The following is an 11,457-nucleotide window of genomic DNA, read 5'->3' as shown; positions in this document are numbered from 1 at the left end:
GTAAATCGATTTCAAGTATCGATACTGCAAATTGGCGAACATTTTGGCGCGAATCCATCACTAGATCGCCAAACAAAAACAAGAGAATATCAACAATGAGCGGACAAACCAAAATGTTTGGCGAGAAAGCCTTCGACCTTCTTAAGGAACTGGAGAGGTCATCGCAGACCATTCCCGCCTTCGACGACGACGGTGTGCGCCAGGTTCTGGAGGAGATCAAGGCGATATTCGAGGAGAACGTGGCCCAGGCCTCCACCTACAATGCTTCCGGGGATCGCAGTCTGTGGCCTCTTCTCAACTTCAGACACGCAGCTCTCCAGCGTAACAAGAGGTGTCTGCTGGCCTACTTATACGAACGGTGCAAGAGGATCAAGGCCCTGAGGTGGGAGTTTGGACCCATTATTCCCGGGGACATCAAGCAGGCACTCTGTGAACCGGAGGTCACCTTCTTCAACAACTACTCCAAATCCCTGGCTGCCTACATGTGCAGTGCAGGCTACAACCAGGGATTGCCCATCGACCTCACCAACAATCTGCGTCCCCCGAAGTCCCTTTACATAGAGGTGCGCTGCATGGAGGACTATGGAAAGTTCGAACTGGATGACGGCGAGGTGATCCACCTGAAGAAGAACAGTCAGCACTATTTGCCCAGAGCTCAAGTGGAGTCTCTCGTGAGGCAGGGCATTCTACACCACATAGCTTAGTCTGGATTAAAAATTACTATACATAGTTAAAGGTTTAACATAGAACAAATAAAACATACATTTTTAAATTCAAATGAATCGTATATTCTGTAGTTTTCCAATACTTAAAACTAGTTCCCAGTATATTTCCTCTGCCAGAGTTGGTATTTTTAAAGTGACCTTTTGCGGGCACACTATTTGCGCATTATTTTAAAACTGAACGGACAACTGAAGACGCTGCTTCTCGCTGTTCTCATTGGAAATAGTGCGAAATATTAGTTTTTCACGCTACCCCTCTGTAAATAGTAGTTACAATTATCGGCACTTAGTTCAGTGGACAGTGAAGCACGCGGATTTCCAGGAATCAATCACACTCGGGCACACATACTAGTGCAAACGCCGAGCGTCGTTTTTTGGACTGTACGCGCTAAAACCACAATCAATTGTATTAATTGATCAAAATGGACATATCTGGTGGGAATACGTCACGCCAGCCGCCCAAGAAGTCCAACCAAAACATCCAGGTGTATGTGCGCGTCAGGTGAGTTTGTATATGCAACCAAATCTGGTAGGAAGGATTCTATATCTTCTATATCTTTTGTAGACCTCTCAATTCTCGCGAACGATGCATCCGATCCGCCGAAGTCGTGGAAGTGGTCGGACCACGGGAAGTGGTCACCCGCCACACGCTGGACTCCAAGCTCACCAAGAAGTTCACCTTTGACCGCAGCTTTGGACCCGAATCCAAGCAGTGCGACGTCTACTCCGTCGTGGTGTCCCCGCTGATCGAGGAGGTGCTCAATGGCTACAACTGCACGGTTTTTGCTTATGGGCAAACGGGCACAGGAAAGACCCACACCATGGTGGGCAATGAGACCGCCGAACTGAAATCCTCCTGGGAAGATGTAAGTGTGCAAAAGAAGCCTGTCTTAACTCACTCGTCTTCAAAATTCAAGTCAAAACTATATCGACCATATCAGCATAGGGTCACTTTCGGTTTCTAACAAACAAAAAAAGGGTCTTTGCCATTCTTAGCCATCTGGCTGAAGGCCGTCAAAACCAGTTTTCTTTCCTCTTCTAAGAAACGCTCATCTAACCTTTTCCAATTTGAATTCCCGCTTAGGACTCCGACATCGGCATCATACCGCGAGCTCTGAGTCACCTTTTCGATGAGCTGCGCATGATGGAGGTTGAGTACACGATGCGCATTTCCTACTTGGAGCTGTACAACGAGGAGCTGTGCGATCTTCTGTCCACCGATGACACCACCAAGATACGCATTTTTGACGACAGCACCAAAAAGGGTTCGGTTATTATTCAGGGCCTGGAGGAGATACCAGTGCACAGCAAGGATGATGTGTACAAGCTGCTGGAGAAGGGAAAGGAGCGTCGCAAGACAGCCACCACCCTGATGAATGCCCAGTCCTCACGCTCACACACCGTATTTTCTATAGTCGTGCACATCAGGGAGAACGGCATCGAAGGAGAGGACATGCTGAAAATCGGTAAACTTAATCTGGTGGATCTGGCGGGCAGTGAAAATGTTTCCAAGGCGGGAAATGAAAAGGGAATACGTGTGCGGGAAACAGTGAACATTAATCAGAGCCTCTTGACTCTCGGTAGAGTAATTACCGCTTTGGTCGATCGCGCTCCTCACGTTCCATATCGTGAATCAAAGCTGACTAGGCTGCTGCAGGAATCACTGGGTGGCAGGACCAAGACGTCCATCATAGCCACCATATCGCCGGGCCACAAGGACATCGAGGAGACCCTAAGCACTTTAGAGTATGCTCATCGCGCTAAGAACATTCAAAACAAGCCCGAAGTTAACCAGAAGCTGACCAAGAAGACCGTGCTCAAGGAATACACCGAGGAAATCGACAAGCTCAAAAGAGATCTTATGGCGGCCAGGGACAAGAATGGCATCTATTTGGCCGAGGAAACATACGGGGAGATAACATTGAAGTTAGAATCCCAGAACCGCGAGCTTAATGAAAAGATGCTACTGCTCAAGGCTTTAAAGGACGAACTGCAGAACAAAGAGAAGATCTTCAGCGAAGTGAGCATGAGTCTTGTGGAGAAAACGCAGGAGCTAAAGAAGACCGAGGAGAACCTAATGAACACGAAAGGTACTTTGCTTCTGACCAAGAAAGTGCTGACAAAGACCAAGCGACGCTACAAGGAAAAAAAGGAGTTGGTGGCCTCGCACATGAAAACGGAGCAGGTTTTGACCACACAGGCTCAGGAAATCCTAGCCGCTGCTGATATGGCCAGGGATGATACTCATCAGCTACTGGGAACCATCGAAAGAAGGCGTGATGTGGACGAGAAGATTCGCCGATCTTGCGATCAGTTTAAAGATCGAATGCAGGACAATTTGGAAATGATTGGTGGTGGCCTCAATTTGTATCAGGATCAGCAGACAGCCCTCAAGGAGCAACTAAGCCAACAAATGGGTAAACTATATACGTACATACATTATTATTCTTGTATATTAAAAAATATTATAAATCTCCAGAACAATCCAGCAATGTAAGCCAACGCCTTGCAACAAATGCCAGCAAAAGCATTGAAATGCTTAAGGAGGTATGCTCTCAATCGCTACGGGATCAGACCAACCTCCAGAACAAGTTAATAGCAGAAGTCTTGAAGATCAGCGATCAACACTCGCAGAAATATGTCGCCAAGCTGATGGAGCAGATGCAGCAGCGACAGCTTTTGATGAGCAAAGAAATTCAGTCAAATCTTCAGGAGATCGAAGAAAACAACCAGCGGCACAAAGCCATGCTGGACTCTATGCAGGAAAAGTTCGCCCACATAATTGACAGCAGTTTACAGTCCCTGGAAGAACATACGAAGCAAATGCACCAGAAGTTGGAACAGGTCGGGGCAATGAGCTTGCCAGATGCGGAGGAACTGCAGAAGCTTGAAGAGGAATTGGCGAATGAACGAGCTCTGGCACAGCAGGAGGAAACTCTTCTGGAGTCCATGATGATGCAGATGGAACAGATCAAGAACCTGCGGGCCAAAAATAGCATTAGCATGTCCATACACATTAATAAGATGGAGGAGAGTCGACTGACGAGAAATCAACGCATCGATGATATTAAGTCAGGTATCCAAGCCTACCAAAAGTTGGGTACAGAAGCTTCTGAATCCGCACAAGCGGAGCTCAGCAGTCAAATGGAGGCGGGAATGCTTTGTCTGGACCAAGGCGTTGCCAACTGTTCGATGCTCCAGGTTCATATGAAGAATCTCAACCAGGAATGTGAAAAGGAAACAGATGAAAACGTTGCTTCCGTTCGCCTGCACCACACTCAGGTGGAATCAATTTGCCAGGAAGGCAAGCAGCAGCTTGAGGCGGTGCAGGTGAAAACCCAAGATAGCCTGGAGCAGATGGTGGGCGCAAGGCAACAGCTAATCACCGAGGACAGACAGCGATTCCTGGGCCATGCCACCGTTGCCACCGATCTTGTTCAAGAGTCGAACCGGCATTCCAAGGAGCATGCAGCACTGCAACGACAGCAGCTGCAGATTTGCGAACAAGAGCTTGTACGCTTCCAACAGTCGGAGTTGAAAACGTACGCCCCCACCGGGACTACTCCCTCAAAGAGGGACTTCGTCTATCCACGCGCCCTGGTGGCCACGTCTCCGCATCAGGACATTGTGAAGCGCTATCGCCAAGAGCAGGACTGGTCAGATCTGGACACCACGGCCACTATTGATGAGGTAACAAAAATCCTACAATTTTGTATTTCAAAAAGCACTAACTTTTCGTTTTCCAATTCGTAGTGCAGCGAGGGTGAGCATGAGGACTCCCTGCAATCCGTCCAGGAGCTGTCTGACACTGAAACCATAATGAACTCCACGCCAATTGAGCCTGTGGATGGTGTCACCGTGAAGCGTGGTTGCGGCACCACACGCAACTCCAATTCCAACGCACTGAAGCCACCCGTAGTTACTGGTGGAAAACGAAGCAGCTCGTTGTCACGTTCCCTCACACCCAGGAAAGGTTCACCTCGAAGCTCTCCCGCCTTGGGCAGGGTAAGTGAAGTGCAAGTCCGCTAATGACTAAACAAATAAAGGGTAGGGGTAAATTATCATTGCATTTATTTTTAATATTTTTAGCACAACAAAGAAAACGTAGCCTGATTGCATTCGATGACATGCATTACTCTACCCATAACCCGTTTATGTTAGTGGATTTTCGAACGGTGTGTTTGTTTGGCTCTTCTGGATATTCAATTTATCTGTTTATCAATCTTTGGAATTTCGTACATTTATTATTTAAATAAACTTAGTATGCTATGTAAAGTTCAGTTCGAGTGCAGGTTTAAGATATATCAGAAGGCGATTTGGGTAGAGGTTGCTCTTAAACTTTGCTCAATAATTTCGATGAAGAGAAAACTGTTTTTCTAATGATAACATGCTTTGCAGAAAAGAGCTTTAGAATTAATATAATCTTAACTATTTTACTAAACATAATCTCACTTGTGAATTCAAATTTGTCGAAGTTTTGTTCAAAAATCATTTAAACATATAAAATAGCCATCTTTCATGGTGCGTTTCTTTTTACACCAAAACGCTTATAATTAGTTTATCCTTCCCAAAATGTTAAGAAAAAAACATATCTCAATAACTACCTATCTATCTATTACTAATCCTCATCCTGCTCGTCGTCATCATCTTTAAGAATGCCCAGACGGCGGGCTACCTCCTTGACATTGGCAATGAACTCCTCCTGGACCAGGTTGAAACTCATGGCCAACAAGGCAATGCCGAAAAGAAGGTACAGCGAGCAATAGGCAATGGACTGCTGCGACTCATCCTTGACTCCTTTAGCGGGCACAAAGTCACCAAATCCTGTAATCCAACAACAGATAATAGAAGTACGCGTGGTATACGGATAAGGGATAAACACTCACCAATTGTGGTCAGGGTGATGAAGCAAAAGTAGGCGGAATCCAAGAAGGACCAGCTCTCCCAGTACGCAAAAAGAGCAGCACCGCCAAGGATGTAGCTGACTACCAAAAAGACGCATAACCAAATGGGTACAGGTCTATCCTTGGGCAGTAGGTCTCCATAGTCCCCATAGTCATCTCCGTACATGGAGTCATCGTCGTCGTAATCGTAGCTGGGACGCCGACGGATTTGCCGTTGGACCGGAAAGCCCATTGGTGACATTATTCTCGGGGAAGGGGGCAAACGCTCAGCCCGTTCTCTTCGGCGATTCCTTCTTGGTTCTCGACTCCTGGAGCTGTGGCGCTCAGGTGGATAATCCTCGTAGTTATTATCTCCGTAAAGCGACCCCTCATCGAAGCTCTCCTCCACGTAGTCCTCGTAGCGGCCTTGGGAGTGGCCACGCCTATCCCGTCGATGATCCCGTCCCCCATCATAGTCGGGTAGTTCGAGATGGTTGCCATAGCGAGAGGATTGCCTGCCCAGGCTTCCGGCTCTTCTGTCGTGATGTTGGCGGTAGGAACTCTGCGGTGGCGGCTGGGGCGACCGCTCCCGTTCTCTATCCTTGTGGCGCTGCCTTTGGTGTGCAGATCTTGGCATGGATTGACTCCTGGGTGCTGCTTGTCTTCTATTGCCTCCGAAGTCATCCAGAGCATACTTATTTGGTATTATCGGTGTTTTCCTCACCACGTCCTCATCGACGTCCTCGTAGTGGGAAGAAACGTGCCTGGGATCCACGGACTTGGCCCTACTTCTTCCAGGAGCCGAGTGCAAACGATGCAGTTCTCTGCACGCTTTCGAAGATTCCTGATTGTGGGGCGATCGAACCGAACGCACGCTGGCGGCTCTTTTGGCTTGAGGTTGCATATCACTGAAGTCCTCGATGGACCCAGCATCCAAATGGGAGCGGGAATAGCGCTCCCTTTCGACTGTGTGCCTGTCCCTCATCCGATCCCGTTGTCTCTGCCGACTGCTGTAGCGGTTGGATCGGTTAAGGGTCTGTGTTTCGTACCCATCTCCGTAGATGGTGTGCCGCTGGCGAGGATCGTGATATGAATGCTGATGCTGCTGCTGCTGACGACGATTGCGTCCACCTCCACTGCTCCGATGTCCGAACTCCCGGTCATCGTAACCCCTGCCCATGCGCAGGTCGGGATCTGAATAGGCATGACCCATCGAAGGACCCAGGCCCGAGTCATTCCCAGACCGCTGGGTCATCTTCATGGAGCGCCGGAACGAGGGAGGCGGCTGGGAGCGGGCATGGCGCTGCGAACGCATCGATCTCTGCCGGGAGCGGGCATTCCTCGGTCGCTTTGCAGTGCGGGTGCACACATAGCAGCAAATTCTCCAGTACAGAAACCTATGGGTAAAGATCATAAATATATATGAATATTAGGAAATATATTAAAACGAACGCATTTAGTTGTCAGCTCATCGATGTCAACTCACCGGAATGATGTGGCCATGACGTCGCCAATGTTGGACAGGCAGATGAGCATCAGCGGAATGCCCACAATGGCGTAGAAAATCGTTGTCACCTTGCCCCAATCCGTGCGCGGCGATATGTGGCCATAGCCTGTCCAGAGAATGACAAGGAATACTAAATTACTCTCTCACTGAAGGGTAAGTTTAATTTTGAGTCATATTCTGAGTTTCACCTTCAACCTTGTGACCGCAAAGTTCTTGAAATGCTAATGAGTCTAAGACCCGCTATGGCTCAAGCCATCTGTACTTCTTTTTGTACAAGCCAAGCCCATTATCGCTTGGCAATAGCAACCGGCCAACAATTGCTAACATGGTATTTCAAGTCTGCCGCTTTTGGCCTTTACGGAAGTGTGCAAATTCGTAGCTAGCATTCTGCCCCTCTTCGCGGAGTTCTATCTGATGGGCGTGGGTCACTAAACCCATTTGTGAGTTAGCCATAAATCCATATCGGGGAAATGTGCACAACTAAGCTCTCCTCATCAAGAGCTACAGCTAATAAACTACTTTATACAGAATACTTATATCCGACAGCCGAAGAGTTAAATGCTCTAAGTGGCAAAAAGTAAAACATGTTTCTTTCTACTTTCCTTGTAGAAAAGATTCTAAAATTTGTGTGATTTATGTAAAACCTTCGATATCTACCGTTTCAAACCCTTCCATGCACAATTTCTTTCTGGATCAGTAAAACTCTTTGTTAGGGTATACTAATAATCAGAAATTCCCATCGTTAAAATCTAAATCTGAAAAGTCAGAGGAGATAATCACGATCGGTCAGTGGCGTTTGACCTTGCTGTTGTTTTGGCCACAGACAATTGGATGGCAGCAATTCCACTTTTGGTTTCATTTGACACGCTCCACACACCCTCGCTCCCTTTGAAAGCCATCGCCACCCAAATGAACCCATTTTTAGAGGTCACCCACGTGCTGGCTGCTCACCTAACTGTGTCCGAGCTGAATCTTGCAGAGGGAGCATGTGTATGGAGTATTCCCAAGCCCAATCACCGTAATTCGCAGGAATAAGCTTTTGGGTCGATCAGTGGTCAATTACCGTGATTTATGCGATTTCAACGTGATCGCTGAGTGGACAAAGCCAATTGTCCGATTCATCCGCTTGCCTCACTGGTTCCTGGGCGGATCGCGGTCTGGTCGCGCTTCAGGTGAATCAACGATACGTGGGCCCAAGATCTCCGAGTCTCCGAAGATTTCTGTCTGGCACGATCGTTGATTCATTGGTCGGGCAGTCGCCGATTCCGAATCCCCACCTGCGGCTGCCCTCGTCGCTTGACTGAGTTTGTGCGTCGTCATCGCCGCTGATGTCTCTGTTGCTTGTGTATTTGTTTTTCGATTTTCGGTTCTCGGGTGCGGTTATATAAGTGGAGTGTGCCGGCCACATTTGTGAACTATTCTGTTGCGGGAGCTTGCCGCGACCAAGCGCAAAATACGGGTCAGTGTGTGAGCGAACAAAGCGTACCAGTCATGCCAAGCTATTGCCTCATCATCGCCCTATGCCTTCTTGGTTTAGTGGCGGCCAAGTCTTCGGATGGAGATCGAGATCAGTGGGTCTGGAGATCCTACAATCGCAGGGAGCGCTCTTTTCGGGACATCGATCGCAGTTCGCCCATAAGGAACTCGTACGACGAAAAGCTGAGGCGGGAGCCCACCACTCGCAGACCTTTTCCCGGCGAACCGGAGAACGATGAGATTGAGGATTACGCCGATGTGGAGCCCACCAGGTCATCGGACACTCCCAACGTAGGCACCCGTCAGTTTAATCCATATGGTGGTCAGACCAATGCCGGACAGTTCGGAGGACTTGGAGGTTATAATGGAAACCCCGGTGTGCTGGTGGGACCTGGAGGACCCACTGGAATCATAGGGAGACCGCAGCTGTACCCTAATCCTTATCAGCCCGGCTACGGCGGATTCTCTGGCGCTCAGAACGGCATTGGTGGATATCCAGGGGGATACGGAGGAATAGGACAGGGACTTCCCGGAGCTGGATTCCCCGGCGCCAACGTGGGCGGTGGTTTTAACAACTTCCCCACCAATGCACTTGGCCTTAACCAATTTCCCAGCAATGGACAATTCCCCTACGGATCCTATCCGGGCGGCGACTTCGGTGGAAACCAGTTCGCGGGTGCAGGTGCCCAGTTCCCAGGATTGGGACAGTACCCCGCCAACCAACAGTTTGGCGGACCTCAGTACACCGAGGGCTATGGTCTGGCAGGAGGATTGGGCCTAGGTCAACTGGGAGTAGGCAACGGTGGACTCGGATATGGCGGCAGTTATCCACCTCTAGGAGGCGGAGGCATCGGTTACGACGAGAAATCGCCAGCTGTGGCCGAGGGTAAGAACGCCAAGAGTGTGGCAGCGTCACCCAGAAAAGTGAATGATAAGCTCAGTAAGAAGGTATAAAACTTTAGAAATTTTAGAAGTGGAGGAAGTTGTGTTAAAGATATGGAACAGAAGCGATTCCTACCAATCATTGTTTCATTCTCTCTTAGGCTGAGTTGTAAGTAGTTACCTTACTGTAGGCATAGTTTACGCATAGATTAAGCAAATAAATTCCCATGTTTACTGAAATATCACTTTAAAGAGCTTTATATAAGGGAAGACTCACCAATGGTCGTAATCACAATGATGGAGTAGAACAGGGAGCCAGCAAATGTCCACTGCGACTTGCGCAGATCCTCGTCGCCATCCCATCCATCGGCCTTGATGGCCGTAAGGATTTGCTTTTCAAAGTTGGCCAGGTGCTTACTGACATTGGCCATCCAATCGCTTTCCCTCAGCACCACTGCGTCGTCTGACAGAAGCCAGATATTGTCCGTGAGATTAACGCGAAGATTCTGTATGTCGCGCTTCACCTGTTTGCGGATATTTAGAATTTTAGGCTTCCAAACAAAAGCACCCACTCACCTCCAGTTCGTGGGGTCGTTCGAGGTGCTGGAAGAGATAGGCACCGCCCACGCAATAGGAAACCACGAGGAGCACGAGCAGCACATGGGACACAATGCAGGTGAGCACCTTCCACGAGAAGCAGATGGCAGCCACACAGCGTCCGCGCTGCGGCTTCGCTGGCTCCACCATGTGCGCCGGCAAAGATTGGGCCCGCCTACCCGACATGGTCGCCCTCCTCTGGCCTCCCTCCTTTTGGCTAATTTACCGCTCGGCTGGCTGTAAATTATGAAAGGCAAAAGAAACTAAATAAAGGATGGGACGCAAATGTTTGGAGGTCGCCGTGGCGAATACCCTCAGAAATTGTGGCTAAGAGGCAGGGCTTTTGAAATTGGTTCTCCTAAGTAATATAAACACTTGTAAAGGGATATTTTAAAGTAAATACTCTCGTATTTAATTCCTAGTGCTGAATGCCATAATGTTTTAAATGATGCCTTCAAATAAACATGCCTTCTATCGAGTTCGATTTGCTAATCGACGGTAATCTCCAAAGGAGCAATTACCCGAAAGCCAACAGGTAAACTAGACAAAGCTCTGTGGCACACATGTTTATTTGTCCAAATATTTATTTATTTGGGTTGCTGGGGCAAGGCCGAAGAGCCAAGGGGATCGGGTGCGGAAGCCACCGAAAGACTCGACTCGACTCCAAGAGACTATTTTGGGTACCGCCACCCGGTACATCCCGTACACCCCCGTGCCCGGCGGTGGCATTCATCTCATCGTCAAATCTTGTGCCACGCCTGTCGAGAACTCTGGCGATTCCGCTTGCTTAGATGCTTATAGATGCGGACTACATAACATGTCCGAGCAATTATGAACTTCGATTTCATGTGGGCAATTAGCGCTGCTAAATTATGGGCCCATCGGGATTGAGCATTGGACTGCTGTTAATGATGATTACCGATCGCTGATTCTGTATCGCACTGGGGAAAACTTTTCAGTTTTCCAACTTAATTTCCATGCTGTATATTTCCCCTGCACTCCCTCCCGTCTGCCCAACAATCCGACGCCGATTGGATCCGCACAGAGAAAAGAAGCACCGATCCGTACGACCCACAAGTTCTTACTGCGGATCGCAGCTGCGGTTGGACTCTCCACGGATCTCTCGGGAAATCGGGTTATTTTTGGTCTAACGCGAAGTTCTCTTGTCTTCTTCCGTAGATATATAGTTTTGGAAAAACTTTTATTTTCGGCTTTTCTCTGGCTTTCGTTTGTTTTGTATTGTTTGGCTCTCTCACTCGTCCCATTTGGTGTTTTGACTATGGCGTCTCTCTGTTTGAAGGAATCAATTAATCTGCTGGCACAGGTTGTCCATCTGATAAGCCATGCATGCACCTGATAACTGCTTGCCTTAATCTAAAATTTAAAATTT

The 11,457-nt window shown here is 48.4% G+C and overlaps 4 protein-coding genes across 4 annotated transcripts; 3 read left to right on the top strand and 1 right to left on the bottom strand.

Moving 5' to 3' along the window:
* The first annotated feature begins 25 nt into the window (after positions 1 to 25).
* LOC6532332 (DNA replication complex GINS protein PSF1) lies at positions 26 to 778 on the top strand. The gene has a single exon (XM_002093056.4). The coding sequence runs from the start codon at positions 96 to 98 to the stop codon at positions 702 to 704; it is 609 nt and encodes a 202-aa protein (XP_002093092.2). The 5' UTR covers positions 26 to 95; the 3' UTR covers positions 705 to 778.
* Positions 779 to 880: 102 nt separating this feature from the next.
* On the top strand, positions 881 to 5,266 carry LOC6532331 (kinesin-like protein Klp61F). The gene is made up of 6 exons (XM_002093055.4): positions 881 to 1,224; positions 1,288 to 1,588; positions 1,807 to 3,139; positions 3,202 to 4,412; positions 4,476 to 4,727; positions 4,812 to 5,266. Exons 1-6 carry the CDS (start codon positions 1,145 to 1,147, stop codon positions 4,833 to 4,835), a joined length of 3,201 nt encoding a protein of 1,066 aa, XP_002093091.1. The 5' UTR covers positions 881 to 1,144; the 3' UTR covers positions 4,836 to 5,266.
* LOC6532329 lies at positions 5,129 to 11,228 on the bottom strand. The gene is made up of 6 exons (XM_002093053.4): positions 10,987 to 11,228; positions 10,047 to 10,304; positions 9,748 to 9,994; positions 7,092 to 7,218; positions 5,609 to 7,002; positions 5,129 to 5,546 (listed from the first exon to the last, which is right to left on the bottom strand). The coding sequence occupies exons 2-6, from the start codon at positions 10,251 to 10,253 to the stop codon at positions 5,341 to 5,343; spliced, it is 2,181 nt and encodes a 726-aa protein (XP_002093089.1). The 5' UTR covers positions 10,254 to 10,304; positions 10,987 to 11,228; the 3' UTR covers positions 5,129 to 5,340.
* Positions 7,964 to 9,715, top strand: LOC6532330 (glycine-rich cell wall structural protein 1.8). Its single transcript, XM_002093054.3, has one exon. The coding sequence runs from the start codon at positions 8,604 to 8,606 to the stop codon at positions 9,540 to 9,542; it is 939 nt and encodes a 312-aa protein (XP_002093090.1). The 5' UTR covers positions 7,964 to 8,603; the 3' UTR covers positions 9,543 to 9,715.
* Positions 11,229 to 11,457: the final 229 nt, after the last annotated feature.

The sequence above is a fragment of the Drosophila yakuba genome, chromosome 3L (assembly GCF_016746365.2).
Source record: "Drosophila yakuba strain Tai18E2 chromosome 3L, Prin_Dyak_Tai18E2_2.1, whole genome shotgun sequence".
NCBI lineage: Eukaryota > Metazoa > Arthropoda > Insecta > Diptera > Drosophilidae > Drosophila > Drosophila yakuba.
The sequence above is the reverse complement of the archived record's forward strand: the minus strand, read 5'-3'. Positions and strand labels throughout refer to the sequence as shown.

Coding starts and splice junctions, on each gene's coding strand:
- LOC6532332 (XM_002093056.4), top strand. CDS start 96: ATGAGCGGACAAACCAAAATGTTTGGCGAGAAAGCCTTCGACCTTCTT.
- LOC6532330 (XM_002093054.3), top strand. CDS start 8,604: ATGCCAAGCTATTGCCTCATCATCGCCCTATGCCTTCTTGGTTTAGTG.
- LOC6532331 (XM_002093055.4), top strand. CDS start 1,145: ATGGACATATCTGGTGGGAATACGTCACGCCAGCCGCCCAAGAAGTCC. Junction 1,225..1,287: donor CAGGTGTATGTGCGCGTCAG/GTGAGTTTGTAT, acceptor TATCTTTTGTAG/ACCTCTCAATTCTCGCGAAC. Junction 1,589..1,806: donor TGAAATCCTCCTGGGAAGAT/GTAAGTGTGCAA, acceptor ATTCCCGCTTAG/GACTCCGACATCGGCATCAT.
- LOC6532329 (XM_002093053.4), bottom strand. CDS start 10,253: ATGTCGGGTAGGCGGGCCCAATCTTTGCCGGCGCACATGGTGGAGCCA. Junction 7,219..9,747: donor CATTGTGATTACGACCATTG/GTGAGTCTTCCC, acceptor TTCTCTGGACAG/GCTATGGCCACATATCGCCG. Junction 7,003..7,091: donor GTCATGGCCACATCATTCCG/GTGAGTTGACAT, acceptor CTTTACCCATAG/GTTTCTGTACTGGAGAATTT.